The sequence below is a fragment of the Microcaecilia unicolor genome, chromosome 12 (assembly GCF_901765095.1).
Source record: "Microcaecilia unicolor chromosome 12, aMicUni1.1, whole genome shotgun sequence".
Lineage (NCBI taxonomy): Eukaryota > Metazoa > Chordata > Amphibia > Gymnophiona > Siphonopidae > Microcaecilia > Microcaecilia unicolor.
Window position 1 is genome coordinate 53,310,567 of NC_044042.1, and position 23,718 is coordinate 53,334,284.

Here is a 23,718-nt window from a genome sequence, read left to right on the forward strand (position 1 = left end):
GCATCTATTTGTCTTTATAAAGTACTAGCATATATGGAGAGAACATGTCTTGAGGAAGAATCACATATAACTGTTAAAGAGGTGGTGCAAATGAAGGTCTTTACTTTACATATATGCAAAGATAAATGTATTCTATAATCTACATACATACATATTCCATCCATGTTCCACTCAAACTCTACCCCTTTGCACTCCCACCATCATATCAAGGCATATACATTTATGACAGTCAATATTTTATAAGAGGTCATCTAGGCATCTAAATGTTGATATATGCATGGGAATTACTTTATAAAATTAGCTGCCTTGTGCGGGGAGAGCAAAGATGACTGGGGAAGGCAAAGGTGAAGCACCCTCTAATAATCTGTCAAACCATCATGCATGTTATGGACCCCATAAATTGTTTGCAACTTGGTACTTATGTACCTTTAATGCATGTTAAATTAATTTAGCATGCCCTAAAATGTAAGATGCACTAACAAAACCAAATGTGAACAATCAAATGCACATCTGTATCACTCATTGTGACTGAGAATGAGGTGGGGAATAGAATATTGATGGCTGCTTCCTTTATGAATGCAGCCATGAGCATGAGAAGGCTTTGCAGGAGGATAGATAGGGACTTGGTGAAAGATAAAATAACTGTCTCTTTTCATTACGGGGCTTGGGAAGACTCGTAGTGCATCAGACAAAATCCTCTTTCATGGCAATGATCTGCCGTGGCTCCCGTAGAACAGATTAAGGGCAGAGACATAAAAAGTTGATTTCTCTTCTGTGCTTAATTATTTTCACATCATCTTTTCTGCAGCAAATTGCTGCTATGTCTCCTGCGCCCTGGGGATACCTTTCTGGGACATTACAGAGAGAACAACTTGAAAGAAGCACATGAGCATGGATCAGAGAGTCTGTCTGCATCTGAGATTAAAAAAAATAATGAGTTCATTAAAAATTCTGTTGTGTACTCACCCTATGTTTAATTTAGGGCATTTTTTGCCCTGAACAGAAGCTTCATGCTGGCTTTAGTTCTTTGTCTAAAAGTAAGAAAACTGTTATGAAGGTTGTTTCTTTTTTTTCAAAGCCTGCCATCTAACATGCTATAGGCTTCCTTTACAAAGCCGCGCTAGTGATTCTGGTCCGGCAAATGAGAGGAAGCCCACAGGAATTGAATGGGCTTCTTCTCATTTGCTGCACTGGGAATCCCTAACACAGTTTAGTAAAAGAGATCGTATGTTGATTGATTGACTGGGGTTTATTAACTGCCTTTATGAAGAGATTCACCCAAGGCGGTGTACAGCAGGTACAGTTTAACATTACATTTACAATTTTGTTAACAGCATAATAATAGTAAAAATGACCAAATATAAACATAAATACAGTGAATGAGGTCAACTTGAGAACAGCAAACTAAAACCTAATAATAGGACTACCATTAAACAGCATCAAAAATATACACATTTAACAGCACTGAAATTCAAATAACAGAGATATAATACAATGTCAGCATAATACTAATGAAACATCTAATAAGCATGCATTAGAGCATTCAAATAACATAATGATGCTAATGCTTTTCTACAATACAGCTTACCATCTAGCCGAGGGATCAAGTGCTGATATATAGACGGGGACAAGATGGGTGGTACAGAGTCAGTTGGGATAAATAGATGGGTAGCTGAACTCAAGGCAAGTTCTCTGTACAGTTAGACCAGTTCCTTATATCTTGTTTAAGTTGCAGTGTGTGCAGCAAGTTAGTCCTTCTTCTCACTCCATTCCCTTTCTTTTAGGGATGAACACAGGACACATTTTTTGGTTTGTTTTTGGCTCATGTTTTTTTTTCCTGATTTTCCACATTTGTTTTAATAATTAAGAAAAAAAAAAACATTTGAAGGCACATAAAACCCTTTTAATGCACTCTAACTCCTTAAGTCTATAAAAGTTGCCAAAAATTGCACCCCCAAATTTGGGCATGTGCCCAATTTGCACATGCAATTTAATTTAATAACAAACAAATTAGCACCAATAATTGGCTTTTTAACAATTATTGTTACTGATTAGATTTAATTGGCATTTACACACACAGTTGTACATACTGTATGGATTTTAAGTTGGATGCTTGTGAACCTTTTGATCTTGAGTGATTGTGCTTTCCTATTTTATAGAGTTTTGTATTAATTTAGATATTTTTTTTACAATTTTTATGCATTGTAAACTGTTTCAGTTTGAGTGCAAGAGAAGCGGTATAGTAAATTCAATAAACAATAAATTTAGGCACAGGATCCATATGGGTTGTAAATCATGCTCAAATGTACGCGTCAGGAAAAATTCATGCTAAGCACGCTTTTATAATGAGCATTGCAGGCTGAGTGCTCTTTATAGAATAGTGCTTAGAGTGGATTCCCTTGCCCAACTTTGGGCACGAGGGTTAATGCCAGCTAAACCTGGTGTGAATTCTGGCACGCGGGTTGGATGCTTAACCCCGGTATTCCACTATGCCTTTGACTTGCTCATGCCCCCTTTTGGGTTGTACATAAGACATTTTGGACATGTAGTATTACAGAATAACGCACAGGCAGATGTGCATACATCCAAATTACTGCCAATTAAGTACCAATTTACTCTAATTAACATCAGTAATTGACTACTGTAAGCACCCAATTGACTACTTAGTTTACCCATGCATTTGGGCTCTGTGCCCAAATTTGAGCACCCAACTTTTGGAACCTATATAGAATCCATAGGATTCTGCAAAATCCACCAATGAAATCACACCCCATGACTCCCTAAATGCAACAACCATCATGAATCCTATCCTGCTCACTGCATACTGTGTCTCTTGGCCATCACTACTGCCTTTCTCCTAGTTTATGAGCCCTTGAGAGTGGGGTCCTGTCACCCTCTGTACCTATTCTGCTTTGTGTCCCTTTGTATCTGTAACCCCTCCATGGGGATCTATCAGAAGTAAGTGTGGGTCTAACTCCTAATACCCCTTCAGTCCCTGCTATGAATACTGCATTGAAGAGAAGATTTATTTTAGGGACCAGGCATTAAGTTCCATAAATCTAATTGCTTTTTGTTTAAATAAAATCATAGGGAAGCTAGATTGATATTCCAGTATAAACTTTACTGAAAAATGTGTAGGCAGTAAGTGGTTCTCAGTTTCAGTAAATTTCTGAAGCAGAAAGTTCAGATCAAACAAGATATGTTTCTTTCATCCCTGGGAATTTAAATCGGTCCTTGAAATCTATGTCCCTTCATTGATTTCTGAACTCTTCTTAGGAGTTGTGTGACTAGGCCAGTCCCCTACTCCCTTAGAAATTCCCTCTTCATACTCGGATCCTGCGTTTGCTCTATCAGACACCCCCACCTCTCCCTCCTTGGCATCTTACTCCAGATCTGGGGCAAGGCTGGTGCTACCTTTTTTGCTTCCTTGTACTAATGATTATTGTGCTTCCCCTCTTCACCACCATGGAGCTTTTTCAGAGGTGTCTTTTTTGTCTCCAGAATAGCTACATGAGTATTTACGTAAGCTAAGGATTTCTGGTGGATAACGCTGGGACACTTGTTCCTCATGCTGTCAATAGTTAGCAAGCAGTTCATTTGGTGCAAGGTAGGAATGTGCCTTCTTTAGAAACAGAAATAACAGAAAAATATCTAAAATTAGTGTGTGTGTGTGTGTGTGTGTGTGTGTGTGTTGGGAGGGAGGGAGGGAGGGAGGGAGGGAGGGGGAGTGTTCCCTGTGTGATCAAAAGTGTACACTTTTGTGGAATAGGATGAACAATATTTATCAGTAGATTAATGATTAGTATATAGTATTTTACAAGAAAGCACAGTGGGCCAGATTCTGTATAAGGCGCCTAAAAACTTCACACGGTAAATGTTTCCGCCTAAGCATATTCTATAAGTGGCACCTAGATTTAGGCGCGATATATAGAATATGTTTAGATGATATCCCAGTGCCTAATTCTATGCACCTCCATTTACACCAGCAAAAATGTGGTGTAAATCCCTGCACAGATTTATGTGCATTGAGCCACATTCTATAACTACGAATATACATTTTAGAACGCCCATGAAATGCCTATTTCCCTGCCTATAGCCATGCCTCTTTAGAACTGCGTGCATTAGAATTTATGCGCAGTTCATTACAGTATATGCTTAGTGAGTTGTGCCCATAAATTCTAATTATTGCCAATTAGTGTTCATTATTGCTTGTTAAGTGCTGTTATCAATGCTGATTGTTAAGCCAATTAAGTTGCTTGCGTTGTTATAGAATATACCTAGAGTTTGGCATAGGTCTCTAGGCATGCTATATAGAATCTGGCATGGTATGGGGTAATTCTATAAAGGTCATACTAATAGTTATGCAATGATTGTATGCAGAAGTCATCATATGTGCAGCTTACGCGCATATATGCCAAAAGACCACTTAAGCACTATTCTGTAAGTATGTTCTTATCTTACATACCCTTGGATTCTTTATAGATCAGAGAAACGGGCACTTAATGGGTGCTAATTGTGGCTTAATTGAAGTTGTGTATGGATCTGTCCTCGCACTATTCTATAACTTGGTTCTTAACTTTTCTCGCGTAGAACCCAAAAGGGGCATGGGCGAGTCACTGGCATTCACAAAGGTTGAGCACCAAGTTATCGAATAGCGCCAATCCGTGCCTAACTTTGAGTGCTGGATTTACACCTGTTTCTATCAGGCATAAGTTTCTATTCTATGCCAGTATTGTGTGAAGGTTGGGTGCCCTTTATAGAATAGGGGCTCAGCATGAATCTTTTCTGCACCTAACTTTTGGTGCTATATATAGAATTTGCTATAGTGTGTATTTTACAGTTAAGCATACATAGAGGTCGAGTCTGGACGGAGCATGGGTGGGATACCAAATAGAAGGGGAGAGATTAGTAAGCTCGACTCAGGAGAGAGAGTCCTTGGGGTGTTGGTGTCGGAGGATATGAAGGTGAAGAAACAATGTGACAAGGCGACGGCCGTAGCTAGAAGGATTCTAGGCTGCATAGAGAGGGGTATAACCAGCAGAAGAAAGGAGGTGTTGATGCCTCTCTACAAGTGGTTGGTGAGGCCCCACTTGGAGTATTGTGTTCAGTTCTGGAGGCCATATCTGGCTAAAGATGTAAAAAGACTAAAAGTGGTGCAAAGAAAAGCTACGAAAATGGTATGGAATTTGCGATACAAACTGTACGAGGAGAGACTTGCTGACCTGAACATGTATACCTTGGAGGAAAGGAGAAACAGGGGTAACATGATACAGACGTTCAAATATTTGAAAGGTATTAATCCGCATATGAACCTTTTCCGGAGACGGGAAGGTGGTAGAACTAGAGGACATGACTTGAGGTTGAAGGGGGGCTGACTCAGGAGTAATGTCAGGAAGTATTTTTTCACGGAGAGGGTGGTGGATATATGGAATGCCCTCCCGCGGGAGGTGGTGGAGATGAAAACGGTAATGGAATTCAAACATGCGTGGGATAAACACAAAGGAATCCTGTTTAGAAGGAATAGATCTATGGAATCTTAGCGGACATTGGGTGGCGACGCCGGTATTTGGAGAATAGAACCGGTGCAGGGCGAACTTCTACAGTCTGTGCCCTGAGAAAGGCAGGGACAAGTCAAACTCAGATATACATATAAAGTATTGCATACCATATAAAATGAGTTTGTCTTGTTGGGCAGACTAGATGGACCATTCAGGTTTTTATCTGCCATCATTTACTATGATACTATGATTCATATGTGCTATGGTTCATGTAACTTTTAGATTACTATCAGCTATGTACATATCACTGGAACTTAGGTGTACAAACTCTATCATTGTGCACAAATGAGTGGGAATGGAAGAAGGCTAGACAAACCTCAGGATCAATAAGATTAAAAATGTATTGCTATGATATATATAAAACAATGCACAATAACATGAAATCAATAATCAAGACTCGACACGACACTGAGTTTCAACATAAAACGTGCCTGCCTCGGGAGTCTGATAATATGGAGATAAAGATAAGATTGTGCTGCTAGGTGAAAATGAAGGGGTCTTTAGAAAGACCGTGCATACGTAAACCGATGCACTATGTTAAAACAATGGTAGCAAAACAAAACCAGATACGCCAATAGAGTACAAAGGTGAGGTAAAGCGTCAAAGCTAATCTCCTTTCCTCAGGTTTGTCTAGCCTTTCTCCGTTCCCACTCATTTGTGCACTACTATTGTCCTCATGGGATTTTTCTGTTTGGTTACCTTTTTGAATTCAAACTCTATGGTTGTCATAAGTGCTCGCATCTATAAGCATTCATTTTTACTTTTATGTTAGCATTCTAGAAAGAAAAGTAGGCACCTAGGTTTCTTTATAGAATAGGACCCTAACAGGTACCCTCTGAGCACCTAATTATAGACACACAGTTATAAAATTACCTTCTATTTGAGCAATTGGGTTTCCAATTTGACTAATAGTGCACAATACGGATGGCATTGCCTTCAAAGAAAAAAAAGTAAAAACCAGACTAAAACAAACAAACAAAAAAATTCTGCAAACAACACAAGGAGCACAATGAAACAAAATTGGTCACTTAATTTTTTGCTAATTGGGGCAATTTAGTATCATGTCTATGTTGACTGAACGCTCTAATGCATGTGTATTAGGTGTATCGTTAGCATTATGCTAACATTGTATTATATCTCTGGTATCTGAATTCCAGTGCTGTTAAATGTGTATATTTTTGATACTGCTTCAAAGTAGTTCTATTATTAAGATTGAATTTACTGTTTTCAAGTTTACCTTATTTAGTGGTCCTTTTACTAAGCCACTTAGGTGCCTATTGGGCTCATTTTCGAAAGAAAAGGACACCCATCTTTCAACATAAATCGGAAGATGGGCGTCCTTATCACAGAGTCATCCAAATCGGTATAATTGAAAGCCAATTTTGGACGTCCCCAACTGTTTTCCATTGCAGGGATGGCCAAAGTTCAAGGGAGCATATCGGAGGCGTAGCAAAGGCGTGCCTAACACTAGGACATCCTCGACCCATAATTGAAAGAAACAAGGACGTCCCTGACGAACACTTGGATGACTTTACCTGGTTGTGTTTTTCTTGCGACCAAGGCACAAAAAGGTGCCCGGAATGACCAGATGACCACCAGAGAGAATCGGGGATGACCTCCCCTTATTCCCACAGTGGTCACTAACCCCCTCCCAACCTCAAAAAACATCTTTAAAAATATGTCATGCCAGCCTCAGATGTCATACTCAGGTCCATGACAGCGCATGCATGTCCTGGGAGCAGTTTTAGTGGGTACTGCAGTGCACTTCAGGCAGGCAGACCCAGGCCCATACCCCCCTTACCTGTTACATTTGTGGAGGAAACAGCAAGCTCTCCAAAACCCACCACAATCCCACTGTACCCACATGTAGGTGCCCCCTTCACCCGTAAGGGCTATGGTAGTGGTGTACAGTTGTGGGTAGTGGGTTTTGGGGGCTCAGCACATAAGGTAAGGGAGCTATGTTCCTGGGAGCAGTTTATGAAATCCACTGCAGTGCCCCCTAGGGTGCCCAGTTGGACTCCTGGCATGTCAGGGAGACCAGTGCACTACAAATGCTGGCTCCTCCCATGACCACATGGCTTGCATTTGGTCGTTTCTGAGATGAACGTCCTTGGTTTTGATTATCGCAGAAAATCAGAAACGACCAAGTCTAGGGACGACCATCTCTAAGGATGACCAAATTTCAGGATTTGGGCGTCCCTGACCATATTATCGAAATGAAAGATTGACGTCCATCTTGTTTCGAAAATACAGGTTTCCCCGCCCCTGGATGGGGAAGTTTTGCGAGGACAAGTGAAAGCTTGGACGTCCCTCTCGAAAATGCTCCTCCACACGCACTCAATGTGCATCAATTTGGAGTTACCACCCGGCTACTACGTAGCCCTTGCAGTAATTTCATTTTTGATGCACATCTGCTATGCAGGACGGAAATAATTTTTATTTTCTGGTGCGTGGCAAAAACCGGGCAGTAATTGTCATTCTAAATGTGTAGATGATTACCGCACGGTTTATGCATGTGACCTTACTGCTAAGTCAATGTCTGGTGCTAAGGTCTCAGACCCAAAATGGATATGTGCCAATTTTTATTTTGCCACATGTCCATTTTTGGTAAAACTTTTAAAAAAGCCTTTTTTTTTACAGGTGCACTAAAAAAATGGATCTGTGTGCCCAAAACATGCGCCTACACTAGCGCAGTCCATTTTTTGGCGTACCTTAGTAAAAGGACCCCTCATTGTATTTATGTTTATTCTTGGTTATTTTACTATTGTTATTTTGTTAACAAAATTGTAATTTTTATGTTGAACTGTACCAGCTGTACACCGCCATGGGTGAATTTCTTTATAAAGGTAGTCAATAAATCCCAATAAATAAATAAAACTGTTTGTCCTGAACACCCCTAGTGGGAGGGGAAGGCTATCCAGTGGGCCATCTCCAAGGAAAATTATAGGAATCTCTTCATATCAAACACATGGTTTGATATTCAAAAGGATTTTTCCATGTTGTAACAGCTGCCATCAGTTTAAATCCCAGTGACTGCATCCATATCCAGGTTTTGAACAGTATTATCTGGATAATGCCACTGAATTTCATCACTGATTGCTCAGTGTAATGCTGGAGCCATCCAGGGGGTTGAAATCATAAATTATCTGGGTACAATCAATATTCAGTGTCGGTACCCAGATAGCTATCTGGTTAACTTAGGATCCCAGGATATCGGGAGTTATTGATATTTATTATCAGATAATAAAATCATTTTTCTGACTTTTGCTGACCCTGACTTGATTTTATGGTACTCTCATGTCTTGCTGCTGTTTGTTTTTGTTTTCCTTCAGTAATGAAACTATTGCTAGACTTCTTCACTAAATAATGTCCTTGAGCAACCTCGATATGGTTTCAGAGCAAACCATGGGACGGAGACATTATTATTCTCCAATATTGATGTCATTCATAGAGGATTTGATTTAGGAACCTCCTATCTGCTCCTATTACTTGACATCTCAGCTGCTTTTGATGCTATCAATCATGACTTGATGTTCAGATGCCTTGCAGAATTAGAATTGCCAGTTCTATATTGAATTGGTTTGCTTCCTTTTTTCACAGTTTCCAGTGCTTTGTCTTTTTATCCCTCTCCATCCCCTATGCACCTTCCTTATATGTGCCTATGTCCTAAACTCTGCTCTGTGCATCTGATATTGTACATTCTGGTCCTCAAATGCTCATGCCTTAATAAATTGGTTAGTCTGTGCCATTTGCGCCTTTTTCATATGATGTCTATGTAAATTAAAATCTCTTCTTCAGCATCTGGCTTGTTTCTCTAATATAGCACCCTTCATCACATTTTTTACACTGGATGACATATACTACATTGGAAGAAGAGATTTAATTTACATAGACATCATATGAAAAATGCCAGTGCCAACCAGGACGCTACCTCTGTGGGACAGCACTTTACAAAACCAGAACACTGTACTAATGATTTTATGGTGAGCTTACTTAAGGGAAACTTTAAAACAATACAGGAATGCAAGACTTTTGAAATCAAAATGGTTAAATATTTTGACACCCACCAGACAGGACTTAACAAAGATCTGGGTTTTCTATCCCATTATAAACCAAGAAATTTCACTGCTTTGTCACCCTCTGATGTCACCATGCATATCTCCCTGTCCCTCATCCTCTCAGCCCTCTCTGTTTCTTACCTAGCCCACCCCTCCCTCTTCCTTTCAGACTGTCACTGAAATACTTTGATGTTTCACTTATATATGCTGTTACTTATCAAAATTGCTTATTTCTGATCTGACAAAGAAGGGCTACCTTTGAAAGCTAATCAAAAAATGTATTGTTAGTCCATTAAAAAAAGTATCATCTTATTTTCTTTTCAGTTTTATTTTATTCTATTTCTATTGACTGCTTTTAGAAGTGGATTAACATGGCTACCACATCTCTCTACTCAAAATTTCTATAAAAATCCCATTCCAAATACCAGTTGGCTGTGTTTGGCCCTGCAGTAGTGCATCTCCTATGTTTGCTTTCATTTTCTTTAATATTTTTTTTTGCAATAAAGTTATATATGCACTTTTGTTTATAGCCCCTTTTGTTTAAGCATCTCTGCCCCTGAGGCCATTCTTCAGCTGTTGATCTACTGTTATACTGTGTACAAATTCGGGTGGCTCCAGGGACATTAGTGGTAGACTACAAATCAAGGAAGATTTATAACAACATAGACAAGCACAAATGGGCAGACTGGGTGGGCCAGGTGTCAGTTTAAGCGGTATAGTAAATTCAAAATAAAGATAAAGAAATACCTTCTCTATTCCTTTTTCTTTTTTTTTTATTGCTTTATTTAACAGCAGCAAAGACAATAAGGCATTATGGTTTAGGTTTCAACTGAGCTTCACTGGATTGGAAGTACAGGAAGAGCAGGTGAACTGGGGGAGGGGGAGGGGGCTGACTGAGTGTGGGCAGTATGTGGGGATAGAAGAACCAGTGGAGAAATGTTTGCTGTGTGAGGGGGGGGGGGGGGGAATAATGAGGCTGGTCTCCTCTGCATGAGCCTAACCAGAGAAGTGTTTTTTTCTTTTTCTTTTTCTTTTGCTGTATATGAAAGAAAACTGTAAAGGCTTTCTGAGGTAATTTTGTTGTTTGGGATCTGTATATGTTTCTGGTGGCAAACAGCATAACGCCATTCCATTTTATTATTGTAGAACAGAAAATATTAGCAGAGGATTGAATTAATTCACATTAGAGTAACATTATAGAGAGTTTGTTTGATCCCAGTTAATTTATTAACTTAATATCTTGTCTGTTTAATTCATATTTGTGTAACAATGCACAGTAGAAGTTCTCAGTCTCAGTCTGCAGAGTAATATGTAGCAGAATTTAATATTTAGCACACGGAACAATCTGATGAAAATTTTGTTTGATCTAGTACTAAGATCTATAATAATGGAGGAGGCTGCCTAAGAGAATGTTTCTAAGAAGTAAATTCCACTTATTTTGGTTCATATGCATAATTAAAGCTGGAGACAAAATCAGCTATTTTGATAGTTTTGTTTCAACTGTTGACTGAATTATTTAAACATTGTTATCTGATAAGTGCTCCTGCATCTGCCATGTTGTATGGTTATATTGAAATGCCAGTTGTGAAGCAGGAAGCACTTTGTTATGCTCACTTGAACAAATGGAATTTGCTGAAGAAGGCAAACTCAGCCTACGTAATGTTTCAAAATAATGCCATCGGAGATCATACAACCGTACTTGCTTAGCCAAATGGATTTTATTTATTTGAATTTTGCTCACACCTTTTTCTGTTAGTAGCTCAAGGTGAGTTACATTCAGGTACACTTTGGAACATGTATATAGCAAACTATGGGAGCCCTCACAGCCTAAGCTGTGAGGGTAATAACATTGACTGAAGGCAAAAGTCAGTCAAGTATGGAGGGAGAGATGAGAAATAAAGGGAAGGAGTGGGGGTGGGGCAGGTCAGATGAGGGTAGGCAGGTTAGCAACAGAAGGGAAAAGAGGAGATTGGATGGAAAGGAAGGAAGGGGATTGGATGGGAAGAGAGAGAGGAGGAGATAAGAAAAGAAGTTTGGCGCTCAAAGTATTCTGTGGGAGGGTAGGAGAGGGTGAGGGTGGATTGAGGGGAGTTTTGACGACCCTTCCCAGCCCGCCCGATGTATGCTTTGGAAGGGTGTATAGAAAGGGTGCGAGTTTGCGCAAAGGGGAGAGGTTAGAGGGGGGTCTGGGGTAGTTGGGAATGGTAGCAGCTTTATAAAGGGTGCCTGTTTGAGGGGTTAAAAGGCACCAGAGGCGGTTAAAGGAATATTGGGAAAGATGGAATGAAAAGAACTCGGGGGCGGCACCGCCACGAGTAAGATGTGGCTTGACGGCACCGTAAGTCACATGGGGAGAAGGGGGATAATGTGGGTGAAGTGAGCCAGTTTCGTTACCGAATGGCTTAGCAATAGTGAACCGCTATGGGCAATTAAATGGGTTTAAAAGATTTTGATGTTACAAAGACAATGTTAGGTGATGTTGCGATATTTACTGATGTTTGGTGAATAAAGCTGCAGCCAAATTTTATTCCAAAGAAAGTGTTATGGTGTTATTTGAGTTACTAGTAGAGTGTGTTGAAAGGACTGACTGAAGTGCGAATGTCAATGTTAAGAGATCTGTATATCAGGATGCTGGTATATTCTAGCAGCTTCCACGTTGTAGATGCTGATCTTTTCTCTGCAGTCCAGCAATGTTTTCTACTACTCTCTAGTTATCATAGTTACTATTTATGATAGAGCTTATTCATGACAGATTTTGGCCTGTTCTAAGACCATGGAAGGCCTCTACTGATGGATGAAACCCTATGCTGTGAAACACAGAATAGAGTAAATGAACACAGATAAGGACTGCCTTATTTAATGCTGGGCATTACCCTCGATCCCTGCAGTGATTTTTATATGCTGACTGCTACTGGCTAACTTAGACTCTGATATTCAATGCTGGGCCATGTCTGGACACCAGCATTGAATATCGGGGTCAGCAGTGGTACCTTGAAGCTATGTGAGTACGAGCTATATTCAGTGCTGTAACTACATAGCTCAATGGGCAAAGTTATGACTACTATTTATGCATTCTTATTTGCCCATTTAGCTATGTGGACACTTGCACTCAATAATGCTAATGCCTACCTGGTTTCCAAATCACCCTGGCAGAACCCAGATATTTTTATGCTCGTCAAAGGAGATGTTCAGCAGTACTTCCTGGTTAACCTCCAGATTCTGTAGAGGTCATCCAAATTTGAGCATGGATCACAGAACCGTGAATAAATTAATGTCAATTAGGTGCTCTTTTACTAAAAGGATGACATGTGGCAACCCGGAACTATCGCCGGCCTAATGCTGGTGCCGGCGGTAGTTCTGTCCCCAGCACGTGCCATTTTTGGTGCTACAGAAAATAAGACCTGATTTTCCAGCACAGGTGTTACCTGGAAGTAATTGGACAGTGTTGTGCAGTGCCCAGTTACTGCTGGGTTAGTGCGGGAGCCTCTACCATCACCTCAATGGGTGGCGGTAAGTGCTCCCCTGAAATGGCCACGTGGCAAGTGCAAACTTACCGCATGGCCGTTTCGTTTTTTGGACTTTTTATCTTCTGTGGTAAAAGGGGCCCTGGCACATGGCAAAAACAGCTGCCTCCACTAGCGCAGGGCCCCCTTTTACCACAACTTACTAAATTGGCCCCTAAGGCACTAACAATCAATTATTGGAGTTAATTGGCACTTAATTGGCACTAATTAGGAGTTGCATGTGCATCTGCCCTAGGGCCTAATCTATAACATGCATACCTACATTTCACAGTGCAAAATTCAAAAGGGAACAAGGCTAGAGGAAGGACATGTACGGGTCGGGGCATTCCCAGAAATTAGACAGGCTGTTATAGAATACCGGCATTTGCATGCCTAAGTGCCATCATTTGGGTGCAAGCATTTACAGCAGCTTTTGCCAGGCATAAGTACTCATGTCCAAAGTTAGGCGCGAAAACTATGCCAAGTTAGTATTCTATAAGGAGCATTCTGCGCAGAGTGCCTTTTACAGAATATTATCTTAGCGTGGATCATAAAGACGCCTAACTTTGGGCACCATTTACTGAATCAGTGCCTAAGTGCCATTAAATATCTCCTACTGAGGTGCTCAAGATGATTTACCAGAGCAGAAGCCTTTCCTGCCTGGTTAAACCATGTCGAAAGTTAGGCGCGAAAAGCATGCCAAGTTAGTATTCTGCTCAGAGTCTTAACTGGGCTCCAAAAGAAGAAACATAAGTATATGCTAGGTCAGACCTAAGGTTCATCAGGCCCAACATTGTGTCTCCTACAGTGACCAATCTAAGTTGCGTGGAAGTATTTTGCGGAATAAGGACCAAAAAAATGATCCTCCCTTGCCAGAAAAGAGGTGACCATCATCATGTCTACCTGGCTAATAACTGCCAATGAATCTGTCCTCCAGAAACTTGTCCTAACCTTTTTTTAAAGCGTATACTATTCATCCTTCTCACCGCCTCTGGCATAAATTCCATTTCTTTACTATGCATTTACCCCTGGATTCTATATTGTGCGACTTAAATTGCACACACAAATCCGGTCATATTCTGGATTTGTGTGCACAACTTAGCTAACAAGCCAATCAGCACCTGATAATTGCCAATTAACAAGCAATTATTGACACTAATTGGCAGTAATTATAATTTATGTGCATTACTGTCTATTCATATTTTATAAAGTAATGCACGTAAATTTTAAGGCTCATAGTTGGAAAAGTGGTGTGGCCATGGGTGTTTCAAAAAACTATGCGCATTGTTATAGAATGCACCCAGTATGTGCCTAATTTAGGAATAGGCTTATACACCAATTTTTACTTGTCACTGCCCATGACTACATTTATTTGCATGGATAGGTGCTAGGCGTAGTCTATAAACTGCACCTAAATTTTGTCATATTTTATAAAATACACCTAGGCGTGTTTTTTTGGCACCAATTTTTTAGGTGTGATATATAGAATCTAGCCCTTATTGAAAAATACTTTTGAAATTTGATTTTATGTAGCAGAGGTTTGTTTTGGTAGATGGTTTGCCTGGTGTGGTCAGGAATATAGAAAACCCCTATACATAAATAGTATTAATTTGGTTGGGACTAGGGCTGGGCCCAGAATTCTCTCGGAAGTGATAAGCAGTTTTCACACTCTTTATCCCCTTCACTCTCAAGAATTGAATCAACATATAGACTGTTCTGAACCAACTGTTATCTTAAAATGTGAAAGAGGCAAGCACAAGGCAACAACTGGCAATGGTCTTTACAATATCTTGATACTTGATATCCTTAACTCCAAAGAGAGAAAGTCAAATTCTCCCTCCTTTAAGTCTACTACTATGTATATAGCATGGTAGCAATACAGTTCCTTTTGGTATACAGTTCTGATGGCAGCTCCTATGAGACTTAGATCATTTGCAGTCAGGATCAGCTGAATGCTGGAGCCTACTGACTTTCATGGTGAAACTTACTTCAGCTCAGTAGGTACTCCTAAATCACCAGAAGATGGACATAAGTCTAGGTCATCTTGCTGGAGAATACTCATGTAGCCCAGTACCTCCTTTCTCCTTAATATCTCAAAAGGGATGAAGAGGGTTCCCTGTTTCTTCAGACACCCAACAGCATAGATGCATAAACACCTATTGTCACCTATATGCTCTTGGATCAGTTGCTGTCCTATTATAACACTAAGGGTAGCGCAATATAAAGTATATGTATGAAAGAGGAGCAGGACTTGGGTGTGATCGTATGTGATTATTTTAAGGTAGCCAAACAGCTAGAGGGATGCTTGGGTGCATAAGGAGAGGAATGGCCAGTAGGAAAAAGGAGGTGATGATGCCTCTGTATAAGACTCTGGTGAGACCTCATTTAGAATATTGTGTACAATTCTGGAGACCGCACCTTTAAAAAGATATATACAGGATGGAGTCAGTCCAGAAGGTGGCTACTAAAATGGTCAGTGGTCTTCATCATAAAGCTTAAGGGGACAGGCTTAAAGATATCAATTTATATTCTTTGAAAGGCAGAAGAGGGGAGATATGATAGAAACATTTAAAATACCTATGTGGCATAAATGCGCAGAAGGCAAGTCTCTTTGAATTGAATGGAAGCTCTGGAATGAGGATAGACACAGAGTAACCTGAAGAAATACTTCTTCACAGAAGGGGTGATGAATTCAAAGCCTGCCAGTGGAAGTGGTGTAGATGAAAACAGTATCTGTATTCAAGAGCGCTTGGAATAAGTAGATAGGATCTCTAAGGGAATGATAAGGAGAGTAGATGGCATGGATGGGAAGAATAGGTAGTCCATTTTTTGGTCTTTGCCTACATTTTTCTCTGTTTTTTTTTTCTATATAGACTTCTGAATCTATGTGGTTAAAACTTTAGGTTTTAAGGGCTCCTCCTTTGTGGTAATGGTCAGAAGCCAGGGAAGCCCAGAAAAAAAAAAAAAACCAAAGGTGATTTTCACATACAAGACTGCGTTTTATACTCAGGAGTGTTTCCTACCAATCTGTTTCCTCTCTCTGTTTCTAATACCTGTCCATTACATAACCCCTCCTTCTGGAATAGACTGGAAGGTTTAAGAACCATGCAGTGCTCTTCCCAGCAACCACTGATATCATAGTTCTGGAAATCTAAGCAGGCACCTACACTGCAAGATATCCAGTCACCCTACATTTAGATCTATTAGCAGTTAGTTTCACGGAGTGTCCCCTAGTGCTATTGCTATTTGAAAGAGTAATTCACTATTTTCTCTTAACCTGCTCTACACCATTCATGACAAGTAAATCATTTGAAGTGTTTCCCCACTCATCATCCAATTTTTCATTACATGGTAGGGGCCAGCTCACCAATGGAAGCCCTTAAAAGTTGTATAGATTTGGTAGCTCAACCTCTGACAAGAAACTGAAATGAGACAGAAGACGTTGTTCCCTAGGTCTTTTAGTCCAGTTATTAATGCAAGCTCCAGTGTTGACTTTCAGATTAATGAAATGCAGCCTGAGGGGGCAGCACAGAGGAGGATGAAATGCCCTGAGCAAGTTTTCTGATGCATGTAAAATGCTGACGACCCATTCCTCAGGGAAATATGGCATGCTGTTCCTGGAACTGCTGAGCACAGCTCAGTGACTAAGGAAACAAAGAATAAGAAGTGAAACATATTGTATATGCAAAGAAATAAGCTGATAAATGATATTTTTATGGGCTTATCTCATTTCAGGTGCACTGTGGATAATAGTGTGACTCGTGTAGCCTGGTTAAATCGAAGCACTATTCTGTACACTGGCAATGACAAGTGGTCTATAGATAACCGAGTGGTGCTACTGTCAAATACTAAAACGCTGTACAGCATCGAAATCCAGAATGTGGATGTGTTTGATGAGGGACCTTATACCTGCTCTGTACAAACAGACAATCAACCCAAGACATCAAAAGTGCATCTCATTGTTCAAGGTAAGTGGCACTACCTTTTGTAGGATGATGCCCGAGGCTGTGAGTTGTTGCTTAGCTCTTGCCACCTGACCTCACATCTGATGAATACCTTATCCCATACTCACACACCCCTCTAGGAGCTATGGGTAAAACGCAATTTTATCAGAAGTTTGCACAGAAACCATATGGCTGTCAAAATTAAGAGTTTTGAACACATAGTTCCATGCTGTAACCATCAAGCTGGGCTAAGCCTTGTTTTGATTCCATTGCATCTATGGATTTATGGCTTAAGGGCCCAGTATTCAGCTAGTGATGATCAATGTTTTACTGACTGCTACTGTTGTTATCCCTGGAAATTAAATGCCATGTCTGGGCTCCAGCATTGAATTTCCAAGTATATGGAGCTAGCTGGTTAAGTGTGATATTCAGCACTTTATGGTGAGCAACATAAACATAGGGCTCTATCCCTGGAATGCCCCCAAAATAACTGCTTTGAATATAACCGGACATTTTCAGTGGCACCATCTGGTTAAGTGCCACTGAATGTGACCGGTTAGCTCTGAACAAGTGATTTAACTAGCCAGGAGCCATTTCTGGCCTGTTAAATCACTTTGAATACAGACCCCCTAAGTTTCTTAAGATAAAAAGTCCATAAATACAGTCGGACGTGGGACATCACCAGGAGTAGCTCATTCTTTCCCAAGTAAGGTAGTAGTGACTTTCCCAAGAGACTACAGAAAAAAGAGCAAAGCATTGTTGAGATTCACCTTGATATCTCTAGACTTAACACAGTTTCATATACAAGCAGTGGCGTAGCTACGTGGGGCCAGGGGGGCCTAGGCCCCCATAGATTTGGCCCTGGACCCCCCTGCTGACAACCCTCTCGACCCCCCCTCCCGCCGTCACCGTCGCCTGCCTTTGCTGGAGGGGGACCCCAACCCCCGCCAGCCGAGGTCCTCTTCTTCCCGCAAAAGGCTTCCTTCTGTTTCTGACATCCTGCACGTACAACATGCAGGGCGTCAGACTCAAAGAACGAAGCCTTGAAGATCAGCTGATCTGCATGGCTTCGTTCTGTGAGTCTGACGTCCTGCACGTTGTACATGCAGGATGCCAGAAACAGAAGGAAGCCTTTTGCAGGAAGAAGAGGACCTCGGCTGGCGGGGGTTGGGGTCTCCCACCAGCAAAGGTAGGCGACGGCGGGTTGGTGGCTGGAGGGGGGTCGAGAGGGTCGTCTGCGGGGGGGGGGGGGGAGGCAAAGTTGGTGGTGGCGGCGGCGGGGCCGGCAATGGCAGGGGAGTCGGCGGTGCCGGGGGATGGGGCTAAAATGTTCCCCATCACCTCGGGCTCTGGACCCCCCTCCCGCCGAAGTCTGGCTACGCCCCTGTATACAAGTCATCTGGGGATTCTTTTAATAAGCTGTATTAGGTGCTAATGTGTGTCTAATGCAGGATGTACTAAAGCGTCTTGTGTTAATTTTTGTAGGTTGACACACTCGCCGCGCAGTAATTATTTTTTTTTATATTTGGGGCGGAAAGTGCTAATCAGTTAGTACATCTATAGTTAGCACATGGATAATGGGGGATCCCTAACCGCCTACAAAATAGGTGGTGGTAAGTGTTCCCATAGTAATTTTTAAAAATGGCGACATGCAAATGGCTTACCGTTCACTAAAAGGGAAGTACCACCGGGCTACTGCAGCAGCATGGAAGTAGTTCCCACCCCCAGTGTGCGTCATATCCGGCGTGCTGGCTGGTTACCGCCGGGTTAGCACAGGAGCCCTTACCACCACCTCAATGGTTTAGGCACGGAGGTCCATATTCTCTAACAATGTGCATAAATTTAGGAACGCCAACAAAGTGCTCATTTCCCTGCCCATAACCACACTCCTTTTTGCCTGCGCACGTTAGAAGTTAGGCGCACTGTGTTACAGAATAGGCTTAGCCAATTACTGCTCATTATTTCTTAAGTGCTGTTATCAACGCTTATTAGCATGTTAAACCAATTAAATTATGCACGTTGTTATAGAATACTCCTGGATTTTGGTGCGGATCTCTAGACATGCTATATAGAATCCGGAGTGATAGTGCATTAACAGTGTTAGTACTCATGAACACTGCAGTGCATTTTAGGGTACCTAGATAGAAGTTTACTGCACCTGCACCATTGTGCTTCTTTAGGGAAAAAATTTCAGTCTGGCCAAGATGCCAAATATGCTTGTACTTTGTACCTAATTTTGAAGTGTGAAAGTATGTGCTTCCTTTCAGTTTGACATAGTTAGCACTATGATAAGCGATATATTAAATAAACCTGAAATGTGACCCTGAAGATTGAATTAGCTGCAAATTCCCTAAAGATGTTTGTGGCTGTTTCATCTGTGTATAAAATTTATATGGTACATAATGCACATAGACTTGAAAACACTGGGCCTCAAATAAAAAAAAAAAACAGCCGAGTGTGTAAATTTTATCTCAATGGTTGGGATCTTGAGCAGCTTTTACTAAGCTACAGTAAAAAGATACCCTGCGGTAGTGTCGGCACATGGATTCACTGTGCGCTGAGGCCCTCTTTTACCTCAGCAGGGAAAAGGCTTTTTTTTTTAATGGAAATGGCCCTGCGGTAGGTGAACCACTTGCCACATGGCCATTTCTCAGGGGAACCCTTACCACCACCTGTTGAAAAGGTGCTAAAGGCTCCCATGCTACCCCAGCAGTAACTAGGCAGCTCGCAGCACTGCTGAATTACCGCTAGGTATGCCCCCGACACTAGAAAATAAAAATGTGTTTTTTTAGCACCGGAGTTGGCTCGTGGCAGATGCCAGGTCTACTAAATTTGGTAGGCCCCTAAGTTTGTGACCTATTTTCAGCCAAACTGAGGAACCTAAATTTTCAGCTGAAAATTTATCTTAATTAAGGAGCTCAAAAGTTATGCTTATAAATTTAGGCCTGCCATCATTTTGCCTAGAGCAGGGGTTCTCAGCTCAGTCCCCAGGACACACCAAGCCAGTTGGGTTTTCAGGTTACCCACAATGAATATGTATGAGATAAATTTGCATGTGCTGCCTCCATTGTATGCAAATCTATCTGATGCATATTCATAGTGGGTATCTTGAAAACCAGATTGGCATGCTGTGTCCCAAGGACTGGGTTCATAACCTCTGGCCTAGAGCTTTATTTATGAGCCTAGTGCTACAAATCAGTGCTAAGCTCCTAAGTATTTTTCCTCATCCTAAATCTGCTCTTGTTGCCACCCTCTTTTTATGTTCCTAAATTTAAGACTGTAGCAAACTTTTTAATATAAAGTTAGCTTCTCATTTCCCCCTCAAACCCACCTCCCCGCTCCCCCCGTTTTCTATTTCTGTTGATGGCTCTCTCATTCTCCCTGTCTCCTCAGCTCGAAACCTTGGGGTCATCTTTGACTCTTCTCTCTCCTTCTCTGCTCATATCCAGCAGACCGCCAAGACCTGTCGTTTCTTTCTTTACAACATCCATAAAATCCGCCCCTTTCTTTCCGAGCACTCTACCAAAACCCTCATCCACACCCTTGTCACCTCTTGTTTAGACTACTGCAATCTGCTTCTTGCTGGCCTCCCACTTAGTCACCTCTCCCCTCTCCAGTCGGTTCAAAACTCTGCTGCCCGTCTCATCTTCCGCCAGGGTCGCTTTACTCATACTACCCCTCTCCTCAAGACCCTTCACTGGCTCCCTATCCATTTTTGCATCCTGTTCAAACTTCTTCTACTAACCTATAAATGTATTCACTCTGCTGCTCCCCAGTATCTCTCCACACTCGTCCTTCCCTACACCCCTTCCCGTGCACTCCGCTCCATGGATAAATCCTTCTTATCTATTCCCTTCTCCACTACTGCCAACTCCAGACTTCGCGCCTTCTGTCTCGCTGCACCCTTCGCCTGGAATAAACTTCCTGAGCCCCTACGTCTTGCCCCATCCTTGGCCACCTTTAAATCTAGACTGAAAGCCCACCTCTTTAACATTGCTTTTGACTCGTAACCACTCGCCTCCACCTACCCTCCTCTCTTCCTTCCCGATCACATTAATTGATTTGATTTGCTTACTTTATTTATTTTTTGTCTATTAGATTGTAAGCTCTTTGAGCAGGGACTGTCTTTCTTCTATGTTTGTGCAGCGCTGCGTATGCCTTGTAGCGCTATAGAAATGCTAAATAGTAGTAGTAGTAGTAGTAACTCGGACCCAATAAATGGGCGTAGGGTGTCCCAATGCAGGACTTTCCCGTGCGCTAATTCCATCTCTAGCACAGCTGTAAATTTGGCCATTTTCAATTATTTATTTTTCTGGCTATGCGCTAATGTCAGCATTAGCACACAGTCACTGAAAAAAATTAATACAGGAACCTTTACCACCACCTATTTAGGAGGCACTAAGGACTCTCGTGTGTTAAGTCAGCAATATTCATTCAGCATGTGCTAAAGTCAGTGCATTAGCTGAATATTTATTGCATTTGTATCCCACATTTTCCCACCTATTTGCAGGCTCAATGTGGCTTACAGAGTTTTGTAATGGTATTGTCATTCCAGGATATCAGATACAGTTAGTGATGTAACAAGATTAAGTAGGTAAAAGAAAAGAGTTAGGTGGGAGAGTATAGAAGGTAGACATGCTTAACTGGGTTGGGTTGGCGAAGTGGTTTATTGAGGCTATGGATTTTCTTTGTAGGCCTTATTGAAGAGATAAGTCTTCAGAGATTTGCGAAAATAGAGCTTCCAAAGACATTCTCTGCCCCTGACATACTCCCCCTCTCAAAAAAACTAAAAAATAAAAAAGTTACTCTTTGGTATATTTGGGTATTTTAAAGAGATTTTCATATTGTTCTCTTTTTACAGCTGTTCAAAGATTTTGGCATATGATGTTTTCTTTTTATTGGAGATTTTTGCAATCACTTCTGTTGCATTTGACTTAGATGTTGTATTTGTATTTCTTTGCACTATTGTTTTCTATTATCTCTTTTTATTCAATAAATTCTTCTTCAAAATGAAAAATAAAAAAGTTTTACTTTAGATTTGCATAAATAGCAAATCTAACGCAAAACTTTGAATGCATGCTGTGTTAGGAAATTTCCCTGTGTTGTGTGCACATTAGCTCTTAACATGGTTTAGTAAGAAGGCCTCAAAGTTAGAAGAATAAATCCTTTGAATATTAGTCCCACTATGTACGTTATTTTCTGATCCTGGCTAAAACCGACCCAAGGAATACCTTCCCTCAATTCTGCTAACATTATGCACACTGGAACTCTGTGCATACTTTTAGCCCAAATGAGAGAGAGACATTTTCAGACAGCCAATTTAGCCTGGCAAATTGTTATTTATGCAAGTAAATGGCTTCAAAAATTGCCACCTTAGCAAGGTAGTTAGTAAACTGTGTTAACATTTCACATTTTCAGCAACTTAATTTATTGGGGAATCATTAAGCTGCAGTAACTCACGGTTAGTAACTCTCATAGTAAGTGAATAATGCAATTTATATTGAACCTTGCAAGGTGTGTTATACCTGGAAAGATAATGCCCTGGCATTATTCCTGCCCCCTGAAAGCATTGGGTCGCTAATACCAGAGGAAAGGGGACTGTGATTGGAGGTATATGGATTAGAATTTAGCTGATGCCCTTTCACTAATAGTTCAAACTGAGCAAAAAGAGCACAGTGAGCCTCCAAGAATGGGTTGACAGCCAAACATTTTTTGAAGACCCCAACAAGGGCCATGTTTTGGCAGAATGCCTGCATCGGGACTCGTCAATGTCAGTAATACAGTCTGATTAAATCCTCTGTTCTTTCAATATCAGTGGGCAATGTAGACAATTCTCTCAGTTGAGGAAAAAAAATGCTGGTAAGGCTGTCTATTGAGGCAATAGAGCATTAGGTGAGTAGTCACAAGGAGTTGCAGTGGGAATTCGGTCCAGTTCCCCTATTTCTCAGGCCACTACACTAACCATTAGGCTACTCCTCTACTGTAGTAGGGTTCAAATTAACTTTAGATACGTTCCTGGAGGAAAAGTCCCAATACTTCTCCCAGGTATACTTGGGAGAGCAAATCAGCTACAAGAAATAGATCTACCATCTAGGATCTTCTGGATACTTGTGAATCAGACTGACCACTTCCAGAGACAGGATGCTGAGCTCAATGGACCTCAGTCTGATTCATCAAGGCTTATCTTATATTCTTTGTTCTTTATGTGTTAATGTCTTAGTAAACATATTCATGTATTGAATTAGGTATGTGCATTAATTTGTTACATATATATATATATATATATATATATATATATATATATATATATATATATATAATTTATATATATATTTTTTTTGTACACTGGGATGTGTATATGTGCGTCAGGGTGTATGACCTGCACAGTACGAACAGACAGAAGGGCCACTAAGCCGTGTAAGCATCTTCTTGCGCTCAACGTGCAGCAAAATGGAGTTACCGCCTGGCTACTATGTGGCTATTGCAGTAATTTTATTTTTTGGCACACGTCCAATACACACAGCCAAAAAATAATTTTTATTTTTGGATGCACGCCAAGTGACATTTGACACGCGTAGGTCATTACCGCCTGGTTACTGAGTGAGACTTTACTGCTAGGTCAATGGCTGGCAGTAAAGTCTCAGACCCAAAATGG

At 41.0% G+C, this 23,718-nt stretch overlaps 1 protein-coding gene across 2 annotated transcripts in view; it reads left to right on the forward strand.

Annotated features, from left to right (window-relative positions):
* LOC115482105 (neurotrimin-like) overlaps positions 1 to 23,718 on the forward strand; it is a 546,428-nt gene that overhangs the window by 323,436 nt on the left and 199,274 nt on the right. For both annotated transcript variants that reach the window (XM_030221671.1, XM_030221672.1), the window contains exon 2: positions 16,855 to 17,087. In XM_030221671.1, the coding sequence (XP_030077531.1) occupies positions 16,855 to 17,087 (233 nt within the window). The remainder of the gene's footprint in view (positions 1 to 16,854; positions 17,088 to 23,718) is intronic.